The sequence below is a fragment of the Gouania willdenowi genome, chromosome 15 (genome assembly GCF_900634775.1).
Source record: "Gouania willdenowi chromosome 15, fGouWil2.1, whole genome shotgun sequence".
NCBI lineage: Eukaryota > Metazoa > Chordata > Actinopteri > Blenniiformes > Gobiesocidae > Gouania > Gouania willdenowi.
The window spans coordinates 35,940,338-35,961,886 of record NC_041058.1 but is presented as its reverse complement, the minus strand read 5'-3'; the positions used below and the strand labels follow the sequence as shown (position 1 = coordinate 35,961,886).

General features: G+C 41.6%; 1 protein-coding gene across 1 annotated transcript in view; it reads left to right on the top strand.

Moving 5' to 3' along the window:
• Positions 1–8,216: 8,216 nt before the first annotated feature.
• pdzd8 (PDZ domain containing 8) overlaps positions 8,217–21,549 on the top strand; it is a 51,536-nt gene continuing 38,203 nt past the window's right edge. Inside the window, exon 1 of the mRNA XM_028469250.1 lies at positions 8,217–9,128. Within this exon, the coding sequence (XP_028325051.1) occupies positions 8,347–9,128 (782 nt within the window). The 5' untranslated portion in view covers positions 8,217–8,346. The remainder of the gene's footprint in view (positions 9,129–21,549) is intronic.

Sequence of the window (21,549 nt, the reverse complement as noted above, 5' to 3'; positions counted from 1 at the left end):
CTGAACTATGGTTGGTATCACATTTAAGATGAAACTTTTTTCCACATCCTGTTAGTTCTCACTTCATATGAGAAGCTCCTCCTCCACTTTCAGTGAGAAGCTCCTCCTCCACTTCATCCTAATGTCTTCTTCTCTGAAGTATTACATCACTCCATCATGTTCTCCTTCCACAGCTTCAGAGCGTTCTTTCCTTTCACATATGTTCCTCCCCTCTCTAATGCAAACCTCTACAGCTCCTCCTCCCAAGCAGGAGAGAAAATTGGCACTTCACCGGCCAATTCTGATTGGCCGGTGAAGTGCATCAGTTCGATGGGAGAACGTTCCACCACCTATAAGAGGAGGGGACAAACAGGTGCACGTCATTCTTAGTAAGCGAACCTCTTCTCCTCGTTTGAGAAAGAAGGACAGTCTGTTGAGACATCTCACTCATATTACTCATAAAACAAAAGTAACCTATAGTTCTATTTTATAATATTTTGTGAGATGTCTCACTATGGGATATGGAAACTCCCGTATTGTAAACAAGCTACCGAGCGTCACCAGCCCAGGGAGCAGGACACTCCCCTGAACAAGGCCCAGGATGTGGCAAGACCCCAAGTCTAGTGTGCACACAGACCCGTAGGCGGCTGCAGACAAAGGTAAGCCTAAGCAATAGCCTCCACCACTCAGTGCGACAGGCGTTGCTTAGAGACAGGCTTCCCCTTATGGGGTTGGCTCAGGAGACTAACAGCTAATTGGAAGAAGTGGATCAGCGTGAGAAACACCCCAGACATTTCCAAGATTTTTATGTGAGAGCACTCACAGACCTGCCCTCGTGAATCCCACCTCAGCCTGACAGGCTGGCGTCAGTAGAGATTACTTTCCTGTTTGTGACAGCATCCAAGGGCACTCCATCCATCAGGAAGCCGGGGATCCGCCAGTGACGCAGCACTGGGCTGCACTTTGGCGGGCCTCGCTGAGGTTGCGGAGGGTCTCGGTGCCTTGAACAGCGGACCGATGTACAGGCGGAGACGTGACCGGAGGCTTCCTAGGGAGGCATAGGCGCAGACCCTCATCTTCCCTTTTCTTTGCTTTGCAGCGCCGCTGCATGGAAGACAGGGTGGAGCCAAAAATTCCCTCAAGAACAATTGGAGCATCCAGGATGTCGCATCTTTCAGCATCCATCAGCTTTGCTAGGTCAAGCCAGCAAGCATGCTCCTGGATGACCATATTACCCATGACTCTCCCCATAGTCTGTAGTCAGCAGGCTTGGTACGGAGCCACACATCCGCCACTGTGGACACCTCCTCCACTATCATTGAGTCCTGGGACAAAGCAAAATTCTCACAAAGTTCAGCCTGGTAGGCGGTGAGGAGGGAGAGGACGAGCGGTTCCACCTGCGGCATCCTGAGCGGTTCGCAGGCCTCCATGGCCTCCCAGTCGAGGACGGAGGAGCCTGCAACAAAAGCCCTCCCGGTGAACGGGCGGGTCTACCAAGGACGAGCCACTTCCTTGAGCAGCTCGGGGAAGAAGGTCAGAGTTTGTCTCAAAGCGCTTCTGGAGAGAGGAAGCTTCGTTCCCTCATAGTGGGACCTGGTGGTTTCCACGGCAACGATGGGCCAGGGGACGCCCAGCCGTGCGGCAGCGCGTTTGCACACTTCCACCATATCCAGGCTCGGAGGATGAGAGATGGGTAAGAAGCCCTCCAAGTCCTCCTGAGAGGCAGTGAAGGAGGCAGACAGTCCATCTCGGGCTGGAGTGACCAACACTTTGTTAGGCCTGGGCCGATAACAGATTTTGCCGGACGATATATTGTCCCACAAATTACTGCCGATAAACGATATTATTGTCGATTTTTTTTGACCAAATTAACCACAAATGCAATCAACTTGTATTTCTCATGTGACGTGGTTCTTGATTAAATAAATGATGGCATAGCCAGGATATACATTTTTAGTGCTTTTATTCCATCAAGTGAACAACAATAACAAAAAAAACTCCAGGATGAAGAGGAGCGCTAGACAAATAAACAGAAAAAGAGAATAAATATTTACAATATATACAACTGCACATGCAACAAAATAACAGAGGCCTTCTGGCTTACCTTCGTTGGCAGGACATACACTGACAGGGAGAGCAGAGACTGGCTCCTTTCTATAGCCCTTGGCTCCTCCCCCTTGTCCATTAAAACCCATAATCAGGGTTTTCTACCTAAAAACCCATTCATTTCCACCCTAACATCTATGTAAAAATCGGGTCATTTATTATTAATTCAACCCGGTTGTATCTGCCAACATGACATTAATTAAATTAGTTTTGTCACGAAAACTGCTATTTGCGACGCCGATGTCCCGCATGTGATGGATAAAACCCGGAAGAGTGCGTGGTGCTCGGTTTGAATAGATGGATGGTGAAATGAGAGATCGTACGTTGTCTAAACTTTATGGACTACTAAACAATGGCTATGGATGATTTTCACGGTGGCCTTGTGTGCACCCAAGACTACTGTGATGGATGGATGGAGAAACCGGGCAGAAAACGGAGTGGATAAACAGGTAAGTAACTATCGACTGTGTGTATGTGTGATTGTGGTTAGAGAGAGAGACTGCTGCCCGCCTCTTACCATGCTTTGCCGTAACGTACGCTTAGGGACGGGCTTGCACCGTCACACTCATTAGCATTTTTATCATTGTAATTTGATTGGCAATAACTTTAAAATATTTTAAACAAATAAAACAATTAAAATAAAATGGACTCAGTTTCTGTTAGCAAAAAATTGCACTTTAATAAATATCACAAACAAAAACAATAAAATAGACCCTGTCTCTGTTAAGAATAAATACACCTCAAATGTGAAACCACACACAACCAAAGCAATAAATGATGAGGTAGGGGCGAGGTCCAACTCGCCACTGCACAGAAGTCCTGAACAGACACTCCCCTGAACAAAGCCTAGGATGTGGCAAGACCCCGAGTTGAATGTGCACGCAGACCCGTAGGTGGCTGCAGACCCTGACACGGGTAAGCCAAAGCAATAGCCTCCACCACCCAGTGTGACAGGCGTTGCTTAGTAAAAGGCTTCCCCTTGCGGAGATTGGCCCAGGAGACAAACAGCTCCTCCTGAGGCTCCTCGTCATATCCATTAAGTGCGTATCGCACCAACTGGACATAACACATTCGGCCACTGCTCACCCTGTGAGGCAGAAATGGCCAAAAGGTCAATGGGAGAACACGAGCCCACAACCTTCGGCACAATGGCCGGGTTGTATCTCAGGATGATCCTCACATCACTTGGGAAAAGCTGAGCGCACGACGGATGAACCGAGAGCGCATGGATGTCACCGACCCTCTTGGCCGAAGCCAGAGCCAGTAACAAGACAGCCTTAAGAGAGGCGGACTTCAGGCCCGCCTCCTCCAGTGGTTCGAAAGGAGGATGTTTAAGTCCCTCCAAAACCACCGCCAGATCCCACAGTGGCACCAGTGGTCTGGACGCAGGGAGGAGCCTACGTGCTCCCTTCATAAACTGGCAGATTAGCGGGTGCTGACTGGCCGATTTATCCCCAAAGCCAACATTACAGGCGGCGATCATCGCCAAATAGACCTTCACAGTGGAAAGGCTTTTTTTTGTCAATCAGGTCCTGCAGAAATGACAAAATCACTCCCACCGGGCACTGAAAAGGGACATGGTTTATCTGAAGGAACCATCCCTCAAACAGCCTACACCTAGAGCCCTAAAGAGACCTCGTGGAGGGGGCTCGGGCACTCTGTATGGTGGAAATCACACTCTGTGATAATCCCACGGCCGACAGATTGAGCCACTCAGGGGCAGCACAAAATCAGACAGGGGGCTCAATGCAAAAGATTGGTTCTAAAATGTTAATGAGGGTTCCTTGAGGGGAGACAAAACAGTTGGGGGGGGTCCATGGTGGGAACAACACCTGTAGAGTCAGTGGATGCTAACATACATGATACATGTGTGTGTTTGTGTTACGATGCAGATTTGCAGTGTGTTGAGATGATGTAATGATGACTAGACAGAGTGAAACAGTGAAAGCTGGGATTTGTGTTGGAACACAGATGGCTGTTGATGGGGGGAGGGAGGGGGGGGGGGGTACATGGTCCACTGGAGGTAATCCAAGCATTAAAACCAGAACAGAACACTCTCACTGTTCCCTGCAGAGAGATGAAATAAAACATGGCGTAGCATCATCTTACACAGGTCAGTCTTCCTGTATGTAACTTATATTCATTACATTTAATTCAGCTCACAGACCCAGCTTAATGTTACAAACTGTAGAAAAACCAGGTTTTATTTGGTCAGTGAGTCAAAGATCAAGATGATTTTTTGGTACATTTGCATTGTTGTGGAAAGCAGCAGGTGACGCGTTGGAACGTTTCTTGCTGAGTTTGCATGTTCTCCCTTTGTTTGTGTGGAATTGTGGCTTCTTCCCACAGTCCAAAAATGTCCGTTTGCCAAAACGAGTGAATAAAAAAGTGAATAAATGTCCTCCTTAAGCTAAAAATCTGCCTGGATTCATAAAGGAACACAATTAAAATCAGAAAAGTTTTATTACCAAGTCAAGTTTTTTTTTAACAGTACAAGGAATTTGACTTGGTGGATGTTGCAAAAAACAGAAGCAATAGAATAATAATAATAAATATAAAAAATGAATATGAACATATATTGTACACATAGACATTAAAATTAACCTACTGCAAACAGTGACCATGTCCAAATAATAAACTGTAGTAAAATAATCAAATAAATACATAAGTAAATAAATAATATGTACACAGATGGATTACAATAAACAGCCACTACCATGGGGTAGGGACCCCATGTAGGGTCGCCTGTAATGTCTAGTAATTCATTAAAAAAATTACTTATTAAAAACATATTCTTTTAATTTAAAACAACACAATCTTAACTGTATTCAATATTTTCACTTTCTCAAATATAAATCAATTTCAAATAAAATGCACTATATAAAATATCTAAACTGGTGCAACTTGTCACTAATCCTGTCTAATCTGTATTTCTATCCATCCATCCATCATCTTCTTCCGCTTAGCCGTTTCCGGGTCGCGGGGGCAGCATCCTCAGTAGGGAGGCCCAGACTTCCCTCTCCCCGGCCACTTCCTCCAGCTCCTCCGGGGGGACCCCGAGACGTTCCCAGGCCAGCCGAGAGACACAGTCTCGCCAGCGTGTCCTGGGTCTTCCCCGGGGCCTCCTTCCGGAGGGACGTGCCCTGAACGCCTCACCCCGTCAAAAACTAATTTTAGAAGAAAAGTGTTTTTGGGGTCGCCAGAAATGTCTGACATCAAATTGGGGTCACGATCCAAAAAAGGTTGGGAACTACTTTACAAGAACCTTTTTATTTTATCATTATTATTTATTTATTTATTATTAAAAAATATGTACAAGAATAAACAAATGGCATTTTACAATTTACAACAAAATACCAAAATGAAGAACTTGTCAAATGAACAGCAACTCATCATTTGATCAATTCACTCAAGAGTAAATAGTATTACAGGAAACAATCATAGAAAACAAAATAAAACAATAAAACAAAACAGGGAATGTCATTTGTACATATTTGAAAAAATATAATTAAAATGAATGTCATTCATTTATAATAAAAAAAATCAATCAATCAATTTGAATGGATTCTCCTTTGTACAGCCCGATATCGATTCATAAAACCCTTGAATCGAACCTTTTGCTGCCTGTAGATTAGTAGCACAGCAACTCGTTAGCGCGTTGCTAACCCTAACCCTGTTAACACACTGTGACTCTTTCCCCCCTTATGCCCGCCCATTCCCCAGCCTTCCAGCCAATCAACACTCAGAACACATGTAAACAAGACACACATTGGCAGAGAAAGCTTGGCCTTCATGGTCATTGGAAATCATAGTTGTTCCCTGCGGCAAATGACCACGTTGTTGTACTGCTAAAAGTCATTTAAGTTAATATTTCATGGTTATTTAAAAAATATTCCCATGATCCTAAACTTCCTTTAAATCGCGGGTTACGGACTTCACTTCCTCCTCCATCTCCATGACTGTGGGCGGCGGCTGTGCTGACAGGAGAGTGCGACTTTGGTGTTTGCAAAACGTTTATTTTTTGTGGCACTTCTGGGCCTTTTTTTAATTTCGCAACAACCTGAGAAGGATTATGTGCATGTGCGCGGCAGACGCGCGTGCGTGTGTGAGAGACAACCCATGGAGGGAGGAGATGGAGGCGCACACACACACACAAGCACACACGCACACACACACACACACAAGCACACACACACGCGCGCACGCACGCACGCACGCACACGCACACACACACACACACACACAAAAAAAATGCACAAAAACACAACAGAAAGATACAAAAATACACATAATGACTCCAACAAACATACATTACAGAAAAATACACCAAACAAAAAAATATTAAAATGAGTAAAAACAACAAACACATTTATCATGTTCATGTCTCATAGAATTAAACCAGATAAATCACACACACTATTTTATTTTACACCCACACATAAACCCTTTATAACACTACAGAGTACAGTATGTACACCTCTATGTACATACAACCTTCAAACACATACTCATTTGGTCATGATTGATAACTCTACTTAAGCTCCTCCCACTATATGAATACATACTTCAGACAGGCACTGTACTAGTGCTGAGAATGAGCAAAAAAAAAAGTTTGAACTTTACTGTTCACAGGAATTTAAAAGCATTTTCTTACATTTACCAAAGACCTGACTTTATGCACTTTAGGACAATTCAAAATCATTTTAATTTCTGGATGTTTGATTTATTTACAATTATGTATTTATTTTTATGGTTGTGTCTCTTATTATACAGTTATATTTGTTGTGCAGCCACTGGAACATTAGAACAAAACCTTTGTGAGACTAAAAGAATGAGAATATGTTGAGTTTATAATGTGTCTGTTACTACTTTATTTACACAGTCTGTCTGTGCTTTGAATTGATTTAAGTCATTGTAATTTTCTTCTGCTCAGGTCATGTTAAATAAAACATACATGATTAATATAGCATGAAGTTCAATTATTAATGTAAATATTCATATTTTTACAAAAGCACCAAGATAAAGCTGTAGTTTCTACTATTTGCATCATTAGTTCTAATGAGAATATGTTCCATATCCAAGTAAAATTGGTACTGAGTGATATCCTGAACTGAAACACAAATCAATCAAAAGCGAATCGTAAATCAAAAAAGAATAGATAAAAATTAAAAATACACACTAAACAATGAAGTTTAAAGCAATCCTTGACACAAGGGGAAATTTAAATCAATTGTAGTTCTAGATCAGTGGTTCTCAAACTGTTTTGGTTCTAGTAACCCTTTATCTAACTTTTGAATCCATGTCCTTCCTTTTGTCCGACTACAACATTTTACTCAGAAATCTGTGAAGCAACATCTATAGATCATAATGATGGAATAAATGAGTAATACAAACATTTTAAATAATCTCATTTTATAAACAAGTGAATGAAACAGTATTTAGTTGCTCTGAGTCCTGAATAGATTTATTTTTATAGTTTTTATTATTTCCTGTCATCTCCCTCCTGATGTGGAACCAACACTGACCTTTGTGTTTATAGTTCATTTTCTAACTAAGATCATTTCTGTCATCATTTTGTTTTTGGTGTCATTTTGTTGTTGTTTGTCAGTTCTTTTTATTATTCAGTATATTTTTCTCTTATTTTCTGTATTGTTGGTATTATTTGGTGTCGTTTTGTATGTTTCTCTGTTATTTTTGTGTATTTTGTAGTAATCTTGTGTGTTTTTCTCTCATTTAATGTGTCTTTGTTATTGTTTTGTGTGTTGATGGTAATTGTATTTTTCTCTCTGTGCGTGTGTTTTTGTGTGTTTTGTTGATGTTTGTTTGTTCTTTTTATTATTTTGTATATTTTTCTCTTATTTCATGTGTTTTTTGTTGTTGTTTTGTGAGTTGCTGCTAATATTTAGTGTGATTATCATTTTTAACTAAAAGAAAACATTATAAAACGCCATATTTTTAATGCTTTCATTTGTAAATGTTCCTCTCGCTACCCCCTGTAGTACCAGTACCCCCAGTTGAGAAACATTGATCTACTTCAACCAATTTACGTTGGAAGAAGAAGTTTCGAAAATCCGAAGTTCATGAAGGCAGCACAAGATGCCACTATGACGTCATCACGCACACCAGCGTGAGCCGTCCGTCCAATCAGGTGCGGAGCCGCAGCTCAGGAAGAAGCGGATGATATGGCAGCTTAGAGCTTAGCTTTAGCCCGACCAGGTGGAACTGGTTCTGAGTGAGGGGCGACGCGCGGCCATGTGAGCCATGATTTACCTGGTGCTCGTGTCCGCGGTGTTCGGGGCCGTGGTCACGGTGCTGCTGCAGCTCCTGCTGCTGTACCGGAGGAGCCCGGAGCCCGTGGCCCGGAGCCAGCCCTTCGTCAGAGTGGTTCCGGACGGCTCTCTGAGGGACTACCTGGGGGACGCGGGCCCTCAGTCGGATAGCCCCAAACAGAACCCCCAGCCCGGTACCGGAGACCCCAACAGACCGGAGACGTGCGGCTTCCTGAACGCCATCTTCCTGTTCCTGTTCCGGGAGCTGAGGGACACCCCCCCGCTGCGACACTGGCTCACCAAGAAGATCAAGGTGGAGTTCGAGGAGCTGCTGCAGACCCGGACCGCGGGCCGCCTCCTGGAGGGCCTCAGCCTCCGGGACATCTCCCTGGGCCACTCCGTGCCCGTCTTCAACTCGGCCACGCTCATCAAGCCCGTGCACGTCAACGAGGACGGCGTGCCCGAGGAGCTGAACTTTGAGGTGGACCTTGAGTACAATGGCGGCTTCCACCTGGCCATCGACGTGGAGCTGCTGTTCGGGAAGTCCGCATACCTGTTCGTCAAGTTGCGGCGCGTGGTCGGGAAGCTGCGGCTGCAGTTCACGCGCATGCCCTTCTCCCATTGGTCCTTCTGCTTCCTGGAGGACCCTCTGGTGGACTTTGAGGTCAAGTCCCAGTTTGAAGGTAGACCCCTACCCCAGCTGACCTCCATCATCGTGAACCAGCTGAAGAGGGTCATCAAGAAGAAGCACACCCTCCCCAACTACAAAATAAGGTACTTCTACACATTAAAACTACAAAATGAGGTATGTTTATACATTAAAACTACAAGTTAAAGTATGTTAATTTGTTAAAACTACAATAAAAGGTACATTCACACCTTTAAACTATAAGATATGTTTACACATTAAAACAACTTTTTACTACAGAATACACATTAAAAGGACTTTAGAATGATTTTATACTTGGGGTCATAAACTATGGAGAGCTGCCATTTTGGACAGGATATGACACACATTAGTTGATTCCTGTTAGCTGTTGCTAGGCAACAGTGTTCTGTTGGTCTACAGGGGGGTCGCGGCAGACCCCCGCGACCCTGATAAACGGGAATAAGCAGGTATGAAAATGGTTGGATGGTAAAGCTACATTTTTTTTTCACGTCTCTGAGCCAAATAACGACAGTAAGTCAGAGTTATCCAAGCGTTGGCTTCATAATATTGGTACAGGATAAACACTTAAATGTTTACGTTCACACCACATTGGGTGTTATGTGAGGGATCTGTGGGCTAAGCTAATGGGCTAAGCTAATGGACAGAATTCCTTCTCAGAAAGTGGTCGAATGCAGTTTGTAAACGTAGTTGTTCATAGCACTACTACGTTTCTGCTAACAGGTCATACTATAGGGGGGGTGTCATGGCACTAACCACACCCCCACCACATTGTTCTCTTTTTTATTCCCTTGTGTCTGAATGATGAACTCTGTTAGGAGAACTTACTCTTTTTCAGCCAATCAGTGATGTTTACAAAGTGCTCTATGAGCTGTTTGGAGCGTTACTATTGGCTGCTCGACTAAAATCAAAGCATGTTCACATCCTATCAGTAGTGATGGTTCAATAGTTGACGTTCCAATAGAAGTCGTCATCGTCTCATAAAGAACGACTCGCAGACAAAGAGAGAGAAACAGGAAGAACGAGGAGGAGAGAGAGTGTGAGAGAGAGTGATATGATGGACATGTTCAGTGAACGACAGGGAAACAGGAAGTAAGTCATGTTGGAAACAGGGAGGGGAGGGGGGAGCAAGGTTGTTTCCATTCCAGTCTCACACATTCTACTAACTGCAGTCCTGGTTTGCACTTCCATGTTTAAATGAAATATTAAGTATGTAAGGCACCGATCGTTTCTAATCAATAATAATCAATAAGACGCTGCAGCATCTAATATCATTGTTTTGTGACTCATTTTTAGGGGAATTTAGTAGGATTGTTTCTAAGAAATTGCAGGGTTTTCTAAAAATCAAACATTTTTCCCCATAATAATCATTATCTTTAAATAATATGTTAAAGGCATTGTGGACGATGTTTAAAAAAGAAACGCCCTCTCCACATTTTGAAAAAAAATGCACATGCGCAACACGCCTACGTGTACGGGAGAGCTGCACGAGCCCCGTTTTCCTCGTACACAGCTCTGTTTACAAGTTGGTGTGGACATCAGTCATACAAGCTTACCTTACAAAAGAAGATTTGCACTTTTCCCACTATGTCAGACTCGCCACCGGTAAGTGAAAATCTATTTTCAAAGGACCTGGTGCGCACCGGGCACGAGCACGTACGACGGCCTTTAGTAAACATGATTCTAAAAGGAAACCTAGAATATAAAAGGTATTAAAAACAGAGAGAATACAACATGACAAAAGAGAACAAGTATGAGAAATAACAATAATTACTGATGAACAAAGCACCAGGAACAGTTCAAACACAATAGTTAATCCATTCTTATCACAGAGAAACAATGTACACAACTCAAAATAAAATAACAGTAGAATAAAAGGCTGTCTTCAGAGGCATCTGCTGATGTTCAAAGTCAATTTCCTTTTTATTTGGGCATTTCTATCTATAAAACCAAGAAACTTTTATGTGTGTGCTTGTGTTTGTGGAGCGAATGTCTCCCCGATGCGATATCCGTTTGACCTCAAACTTTATCAACAGCTTCCAAATACCACACGTGTGTGCATCCATTATTTTGGAGTATTTTGGTTATTTCAAAACGTTTGTTTTAATTTTTTTTCACCTGGACGGCACATTCTTGTTCACCCAGAAGTGAAACCTATTTAGCTTTTGACCTCAGTGTGAGGGGGCGCTAGCGCGCCATCTATATGTATTTCACTGCACAGCTCCGTCGTGCATGCCAGAACCAATCGCTGAAGACCTGAAGTAGCTCCAGACCAACGCGCAGGCAAACGAGTGAAAGAGAGGAAGATAGTTTAAGACTCTTTCACAAGTTTTGAGCTCCTGTGAACTTCTCTGAGGAAACATACTTTTTGACTGTTCCTTATTTGGCGATTATGTTTCAAAATGTTTATTTTCATGTTTGTTTGACCGTTCGCTGTTTGGATTGGACCCGGAAGTTGTTGGCGGGCAATGGCCACGGCTGTGTTGAAAGCTAACGGCAAAAAATACACATTTCTCCGTGGATACGACATAATAAACGCAGATATTTTCACCGTGTGCTGTCCTATAACCAAATACACACCTTAAATACATGCTGAACGCACACTGAGCCGTTTAGAGAGAAAGTTGAGACAACAGAAGAGCAGATGCTTATCAGATATGTAGGGCCCTATGGGGCCGTTCATTAATCGCCCCGCCCCCCTCCCACTCCCATGTCTAATCAGCCACCCGCAACACTGAATAAATTGCCAAAAAAAAAAAAAAACTATGCAACTCATCACACACTCTTAAACACAGAGCTGAGCAGTTCATGCTTAACTTTAGTATCTGTGAAGCTCCACCCATTTCTGGTGAAGCTACAAACAGGGAGGGAGGGGCTTAGCAACCTCTGTCAGCTTCCCCTGCTCAGTGTTTAATATGAACATCTCATCAGAGCTACAGAAGATCTGTGGGAACAAGTTGTGTTGTTGTTGACGAGACTGATTCTAGAGATTGTAGAGTCTGAAACATCGTAGATTATTGATAACTTGATAGATTTTAATATTCTGGCTCCTTGTGGTGAAATAACTGATGTCTATTTATTTTTGTCTAAACATCTGGAATAATATCATCAGGATCATTTAAATGAGGTTATTTTAAGTTAAGTTAATCAAAACAGTAAACCTGATCAGATTCAGTAAACCATTGATCCCTGAGAGGAAATATGGTGACATTAATGCTGTTCTCATACATACATCTTTATGACATATGATTATTAATAATTAAAAAGCAGCAGTAAGAATAATCCATGTCAGTACAATCTATAACTACCTTTCAGTTGGAGCTTACATGTGGTTTTAAATGACACTTTTATTTTGACATACATTTCTGTTTAATTATAATAATTCTTTTTATTTTTCATTTTATTTATTCATAGGAGTTGAAAACCAATATTTTCTGAAACAAATGCATAAAATGTATTTAAAGAAACAGAATAAAAAAAAAAAATGGAGTTTGGAAAAATAAAATGTATTTTATAGTGCTCTATGTAAGTCTGTTAATGATTGTCAGTTATTACAATTCAATTCAACTTTATTTATATAGAGCAGAATACGACAGTCATCTCAAAGCACAGCAATATAAAATATAAAAGTCATAGTAAGAAAGAAATAAAGTTTCTGGTAAAAATCTCATGGATCAACAAAGAAAGCGTGAGGTTTGTTTAGAAACAAGACACATGATGGAAACTGTTAAAACCAGTAGCTCAGCAGCACTGGTGTTAAGTAACAAAGCCAATAACTGTACAAATGTTAGCTACTTTTACTTTAACATCACAATTCTTCATATATATTTTTGTTGTTTTTCACAAACCATAACTTGAGTGACGTGAATACATGTTTTTTTGCTTGAAGAAAATAGTGTATTTAGCCTTAGTGTACTCTTCAGAGCGTTCATTGCTTAATTTAGTGTTAAAAACATTTCTCTGGGAGAGGATCCTGTACCATGGATTTATTTTGTCACCTTTTTCACGGCCTTTGGCGTTAGCATGTCTGCATATAAGGTATTTATAATAAAAATATACTTAATGAGTAAAATAAAACTAAACATTTGTACACAAAATGACAACAGAAATGCACAAAACTATACAAAAAGGCTCCAGAAAACTAATTTTACAGAAAAATACACCAAACGACAACAAAAATATGAAAATGATTCTAAATACACAAAACTAAATATTTATACAAAAAATTCATAACTAACAGCTAAAACAAACACTGCCGTTTAATATAGAATATATATTATACTTTATTACCATATATGTAAATACAAACTGTACTTCTTTTTCTGCTGCTCATCGTGTAGGGAGTCACTGCTTGGAGCCACGAACCCATTGTTTACACACATCAGCTGTTAGCACTCCATGCTAGTGCTACACCAGTTTATGCAGCGAGACCTGGTGTAGTGTAAGGAGGAAACGATGGAGATATTTACAGATTAGTAGCTCACAGGACTAACAATGGACTCTTTTGTGGAATTAGACGGTTTCAAACTTTTAAGCGGTGACGGACGACGGAGAACGGTAAGGAGAGAGTCTGGCTGTGTTTGTGTGGAAAGGAGGAGCTGCTGTTCTCCTGCAGCAACGCACACACTTTTCCAACTCAAAAACACTGCACATTGTTTGATTACGTCATTACGTACAAGGTGTTTGTATAAAGATAGAACTGACTCTGAACAAATGGCTCAGTTTGTTCAACTTTGAGCAGAATCTAAAATAGCGTCTCCCACTGTGTGAGTCACAGCTACCCACTGCTGGAGGTGATGATGATGGTGCATTCACTAGTTTTGGATAATTACGCTGGTCCTACCCCTGCAGTCACTGCTGCTGACTGTGGATGTGTAGTCTTAGTGTTCCCTGATGGTTCCAGTAGCTTCTGTAGGTGAATCACACACGCTCCATGTTTCACATAGTTATAATACCTTCAGTCACACCTGTAGGGCTCGTCTACATCTATAGTCACTGCCCTGTTCATACGCTTTGTTTCACTCACATGTTTTAGTGATCATCAAACAGGTTCAGTAACTAACTACAAAATGCTGATTTTATAGTTATATAAAAAAATATGGAAACCAACTATTGAGAAATAATTTCTTTGATCAATAATTGATATCTGTTTTCTAGAGCAGACATGGGTAACTGGTGGCCCTCAATCAAATTTGTCCAGCCTTCAAAAGTGAATGCACAAAATAAATCCAAGAATCCACAAAATATCACAAATACATAAAAACATGCAAAACCACACAAAAAAATAACAAAATACTATTTTGGGGGATCGGTGATCGGCCGATCCTAGCATATGAAACTGATCTTTTCTACCTCCGCGAAGGTGTTAAAGCCGGTCTTGAAGTCAGCCACTGTCCTCTTCTGCTGTGAGTTGACTGACAGGCCCCTCCCACCAGCTCATGTGTACATGTACAGTCTATGGTGTGCGCGCGCGCGCACGCATGCCTCTACTACACTGGATAACTACAACAGCCGGAGCAGCCGTTAGCTTAGCATGTCGGCAGTTTTACACAAAAAAAGAGCAAAGGATCGCAATTTGTACTTCCTGTAACGTGGAAATAAGCCATGATGGAACTGCAAACAAAACGCTACGTCATCCAACATTTAATAAACCGCCACACCGCTCAGTATGCAGCATTTAAAACTAGAAATCAAGTTAATGCATCAGAGCTGCCAAGTTTGAGAAAATAACAATAGTGAGACTTTAGTGACCTGATGTTAAAAAAAGTCCTTTTTTAACATGACTTTGTTTTAACATTGATTTCTACCTTCAGAATGATGTCATCACCTCCATACCAGCAGCTCTCCCTGCACTGTGTCCTCCTAATGCTAGTTTTAATCAACCACAAATTACAAATAAAAACTAACAAGAATTAATACATTTATTTGTCAGTAAATCATTATAACCAACTGTCCATCATTTATCTGGGGACATGTCTCATGTTGTAGGTGTTTATCACAGATGTTGATGATGACAGAGGCTCCCACTTAAAACACTGTGGCCCAAGGCAGTGCTACCTTTACCTCAGCTCTCCTTGTCTGCAACAGAAAGGACGTCATTAAAAAGATCATCATGTAAAAAACATTCAAACATCGTCATTTTTCATTGAATCAATGTCTATAGAAATACACTATTACATACAATAATAATCATAAGAACAGTTCAAATGAACATTATATTAGAGATTTGTTTCATTTACTATGTATTTATGATGATATAACCTACAAGTGTAATTCAGCTACTAGCAGTGTTCATAACACTGCTAGTAGCTGATTAAGAGTTTTAATTCACAGACATACACACGTAGGAGTGGGTGATATGGGGAAAAAAATCATATCACAATTTATTCTGTGTAAAATCACAATCACAATACAAATTTTTTAATTCAAAAACTTTTAACTATCCATCCATCCATCTTCTTCCGCTTTATCCGGGGCCGGGTCGTGGAGAGAGCAGTCTCAGCAGAGATGCCCAGACCTCCCGATCCACGCACACCTCCTCCAGCCGTTCTGGGGGGACCCCGAGGTGACACCAGGCCAGCTCAGAGACATAGTCCCTCCAACGTGTCCTGGGCCTTCCACGAGGCCTCTTCCCAATAGGACATGCCTGAAACACCTCCTGAGGGAGGCGACCAGGAGGCATCAGATACAGATAATTTTAACTATTTTAAAGTTATTCACCAATAAAACAAACCAATTAACTTACTTAAAACAATCGCCCTAAATGGAAAAAGTAATAAAAGATCATTTAAGGTCATTATCAAATATTTTTTAAATTATATGTAAGTAATTTATCAAACTGGTTCTAAGTACAATTAACATCAAACTAAAGGTCTGACATGTTTTTATAGTCACATTGTCTTTTTACTTACTTACCTACTAAAGTAATGTAGCATTAGCATCACTGCTACATAACAAGGCATCATATCAGTCTAGTGATTTCTATTAGTTATTGAGGTAACACACTCATATTAATAAAATCATGCTTTAAACAGTGTTTGAACGCCTCATTTCACACAGTTTAGACAATCATATCATTTATAAGATAAAACGTTACTGCTTTGGTTACATTAGGCCTGGGTGAAGTTAGTTATAGAAGAGAAACTCATGCAGTGTTTCCTCAAACATCTCTCAGTGCTTCAACACTGAGAACAGTTTAACAGACAGACATCTGCACTGAGCCTCTGACAGACAGTCACTAACACAGCGGACTGTGTGTCTGTACACTGGGGGGAGGTACTTCTGCCCTGTTTAAACGCTTAATAATTCTTTGGTGTCTGACTAGTAAATGGTGTGATTTGGCAGAGATAAAAACCTGTGGATGTGCTGTGTATGAATCACAGACATATGACACAGACACGGCACCACAAGGGTTAAAATGTGAACAACAGACGGTTCTACAATCTCATGTTTTAATCCTTAACGTTCTAATATCGTCAGATCTCACACCCTTATACAGAGTGAGAGAGAGAGACACACAATGTTTTTTAGACGAGTGAACTAACACACACACACACACACACACACACACACACACACACACACACACACACACACACACACACACACACACACACACACACACACACACACACACACACACACACACACACACACACACACACACACACACACACACACACACACAGTAATATAACCAGTGAACAGTAGTTACATACCATCTCAGACTGTCTGTCTACGAGAGACTTTCTTTCTGAAAGTATGTTGATGAGTCGGTGTGTGTTGTGTGAGGTGTCGTTAGAGACGGCTCATCAAGACCCGCCTTCTGATTGGTTCATTGTTGTGTGATGCCTGCCGTATGTCTGTCAGTCAATCAGAGTTTCTCGAGCTACGGCAAGCCGCGAGGACCAAAGTTTATTGTAATGAAAAAAAAGAGTATTGAATGGGGAAATATAAGCGTGAGAAATGTCAAGTGTGGTGTGAGAATGCGTCAAATTGCGTGACTGTCACTCTCAAAGCGTGATGCTTGGCAGCTCTGATGATAAAGCTAAGCTAGCGGTAAACAGAGCCAGTTGTTCACTGAGAGCGTTTATCTGTGAAAAGATCAAAGTTACTATGAGGAAAATAATGGAGTTCATGGTTATGAATAAAAACCTTCCACTAATGAACAAGTGACTGTAATAAGTGCGAGAACAACTAACCTGTCATGTTCATTCTGTTATTACACGTTGACTTATGAAAATGTTACACATGATGCACTTTATTATTTTTGTAGAATGTTTGACTTTTAGCATTTGTCCTGCCAGGTGTTGCACATTATTTTTAGAATAATATTTTTACATTTAAATATCCACAAAGCTTCTGTATTTGGACTTTTTTATTTTTATATTTGTTCTACAAGGAAATTTAAAACTCAGGGCACTTTATTGGTCGTTTAAGATGTTTTGTAAGTTTGTCCTGTAGATTATTATTATATAATCTACCCCAAACCCTGTGATTGTCGTTATTTGTTAAACTAAATACTGCTGACTGTGCACTTTATTTTAGTCAAAGCGCTCTAAACAGGTCTACAGTGGAACCCGTTGGACACGTTTATTTAGTTTTTAAAATGTGAAAAATGAAAAAGAAGTGATATACTGTAATTTAGTATTTTGGACAGCAATGTTCTAAACTTTTAATTTATATTTGAGATAACTACCTCATGTGTCACGTTTGTATTGTTTCACAGGTATTGTTCAATGTTTTACAATAAAATAAGATTGAAACATTCAAGGTGTTTAATGACAGTTATAAAAAAAAAAAATTGGCATCAACTAAAATTGGTATCGGCCGGTAAAATGGTGGTCAGTCAGATGCACCCTTACTTTTAAACCCGTGTAAAACTGCAGAGTCGGTATTTCAGTGAAGAGCCAGAACATACAAATATTCAAACATACACAGGATTCACAAGCTCCACCTCTTTCCTCCATCGGTCAGTTTCAGACTTTCTAGAACCAATCATAGTCTCTGGCTGCTCATCAAAATGTTATGAGTAGTAAATGTCAACTTTCTGTTTTTGCAGAATTCTTTAATAAATATTTATAGAATAAACTGAGTTGAGTGGGATATAGTGCAATAATAAAAATGGTGATTTTTATCTTTGCCATAGTTGCCCAGCCCTCCTCTCTACAAAAGGTCAATACAAAAGTATTTAAAACAGGAAGTCTGTGTGTAATCAGGGGTCGATCATTAGTAAAGAAACTGTGGATAGAACTAACAGATGAACGCTGTGATAGAGCTGAATTATAGAGTAGAGACAGAAGGGTTTCAGGTTAAAAGAAGCTTCCTAACCTTTTTATTACAGTAAAATATTAATGACTGTGTTCTGCTCAGACTCTCTGTCTTTGTGGTGCAGGAAAACAAACGGGTGGAACCACTGTCGGCTTCATAATGCATAATACCATGTGCAACACAAATATTCCTGCAGAGAGAGCAAGTGAGATGATGTAATGAAGAACACGCACGCACGCACGCACGCACACGGACACGCACACACACACAGAGTGAGAGCTGGATCTGTGGGATTTGGGATTGGAACAGATGGACACAGGATGTAATCCAAGCTTTAAAACCAACATGTTGCAACTTTAAAAGTTGTCTTAGCTTGTGCATCACTTAGAGATGATACAAACACGTTGTGATAGCAGTTTGTTAGCAGACAGAGAGGATCAGGGAGAGGCGATTCAGGGAGAGCAGATAAAGGAAAACTGCGATGAAGGCCTGACCCCCAGCAAAATGTGTTGGAGCTGAGAGCAAAACTCCACACTTTGGGTCAGTGGTCACGTTAGAATTTGCTCCACGTCCAGCAGTCAGAAGGGCCTGTATAACAGAGGGGCGGAGCCAGGAGATAAGGTGCTTTTGTAATAAAATCCCTACACCCCACTCAAATGTACTCGCCAAGGGCCCTAAGTAGTCACACAGTGAGTGGGCGGTGTGGGTTATGAGTTTGAGCACTCGGAGAGAGGCAGGGCTGTGCAGATCTACCACCGCAACCTCCTGAAATTATGGTGAGAGGTGGAGCCTGTTTTTCTGGTCTCGCAATTAAAGATAAAGATGGGTTGGGACCAAAAAATGCTAAATGGGCCACACCCTTGATGACCATCTCTCACCATCACAGGATGCAGAGGTGTTTCCAGATGAGAGCATTAAATCAATATGCCCACCGGGGTAACGATATGTTCTTGGCTGTACAGGAACATAAACTAAAAATAATTCAGGATAAATTGGAAGCCATGTTGGAAATGGTAGTAATGGAAGAGTCCACAGCACATGGAGGAGCCCAATTGTTCTCGTAGCCAAAAAGGATGGGTGAGTGCGTTACTGTGTGGACTATCGTAAGGTGAATGTGTCACCGTTAGCCTACCCTTTTTAAAAAAAAAAAATGGCTGAATGACACTTGGCTGAATATCAAAAATCGATTGCGGTTGTTAAGTTTTTCACAATTTTTTTTAAATAGTGCATAAATAGCCGAGAATACATTTTAGACATATTTTTTAAAGAAAGTAAATGTTTATTGAATATTCTGACATTTTTTAAATATTCCAGTAACCTTTGCTTTTCAAAAAAAGCAGTGATAAACATCCTTTAGCCTCATTCAGAGGAACAAAGTGTAAAAAGTTATGTTTCCTCCCGTGTTATTACACATTTTGTAAAAAGTCAGCTTTAAACGGGACAGTTGGATTTTGTCCACGTTGGCAGGTGATGTCACCTAACACGCCTCCTAGAACGTTAGCTCCTCCCTCTCCAACTATCTAACAGCTAAAACAAACACTGCTGTTTAATATAGAATATATATTATACTTTATTACCATATATGTAAATACAAACTGCACTAATTTTTCTGCTGCTGATCGTGTTGAGAGTCACTGCTTGGAGCCACAGACCCATTGTTTACACACATCAGCTGTTAGCACTCCATGCTAATGCTACACCAGCCTATGAAGTGAGACCTGACATCGCTCGTAAACTGAGGAGGACACAATGGGGATGTTTACAGATTCGTGGCTCACAGCGCTAACAACGGACTCTGTTGTGGAATTGGACGGTTTCCAACTTTTACGCGGTGACGGTGGATGGAGAGCGGTAAGAAGAGAGTCTGGCTGTGGTTATTTGTGGTAAGGAGGAGTTGTTGCTGCTCTGGTTCTGCAGCAATGCGCACACACTTTTCCGACTCAAAATCACTGCACGTTGATTGATTGCATCATTGCGTCACACGCTACTATTCGACCTTGCTTTTAACGCACTAAACCAAATGCTGAATGTGGCTTTGTTGAATATATCAAATATATCCCTATCTTTAATCAAGGGTTAATGGCAGATTCCCTCCAGAGTCCAAGGATTACTCGGCTCTTTCCACTCTGTACAGTTTGTACTAAGTTGTCACGCTTCCTTTTTGGGATGTTCAGAGTTCCACATGTGATAGATGAAGTGCTGTGCCCTCACACTTCCTACTCATGTTCAACGTGTCATGACCGGCCCAAAGAAGTGTGCGGTTGGATGGAGGGAAGTACGGTATTTGGGTGGTAAACAGGTGCGGCCTCAGATACAGTAGATCAAACCGTGGCTATTGCAGCCTCTACAGGGCCCCAGTCCAAAAAAAGACATGAAGGGGTTCATGGTGATGGCAGGGTAACAACCACTGGTTTATTCCTGACTTTGATGACCTGACCATCCCCTAACTGGCATTACACACGTGCTTCAGATCTGGTCCAGTTGGGTTGGCTGAACGATGCCATTGGCCTAAATGGGGTGGTGGAGGTTTGTGATGTGTGCATTAAAGAATGGCTGACCGACCAAAGCCAGACGATACCCAACATTAACAGTTGATTGTTAATAAAAGCAGGTGTACCACTAAATCAAACAAAAAAAAAATTGGTGTTAACTGTCTGGTTTGAGTCGGGCTCGGACGAAAAAATGCAACGCGATTCGCACGCTTGTGTATGTGTGTGGCAGAGAGGATCGAGTGGAGGTGATTTTGGGATTGACCCTGTGGGTGATTAATTTAAGCTGTTTTATAAAATTTAGTGAGTAGCTGGAACGGGATGGCCTCCGACAGTCAGAGAGACGACACACCTAAGGGTGCATTCATGACGACGGACCCGAGAGCTGTTGAAACACTCCTCGTTTGCTCTGATGGTCCTCCTCGTTTGCTCTGATGGTCCTCCTGGTTTGGTCTGATGGTCCTCCTGGTTTGTTCTGATGGTCCTCCTCGTTTGCTCTGATGGTCCTCCTCGTTTGCTCTGATGGTCCTCCTGGTTTGCTTTGATGGTCCACCTGGTTTGGTCTGATGGTCCTCCTCGTTTGCTCTGATGGTCCTCCTCGTTTGGTCTGATGGTCCTCCTCGTTTGCTCTGATGGTCCTCCTCGTTTGCTCTGATGGTCCTCCTCGTTTGCTCTGATGGTCCTCCTCGTTTGCTCTGATGGTCCTCCTCGTTTGGTTGGTGTGAACACAAACCAAGTCTAGAGCGGGTCAAACAGGAGATTCTAGAGT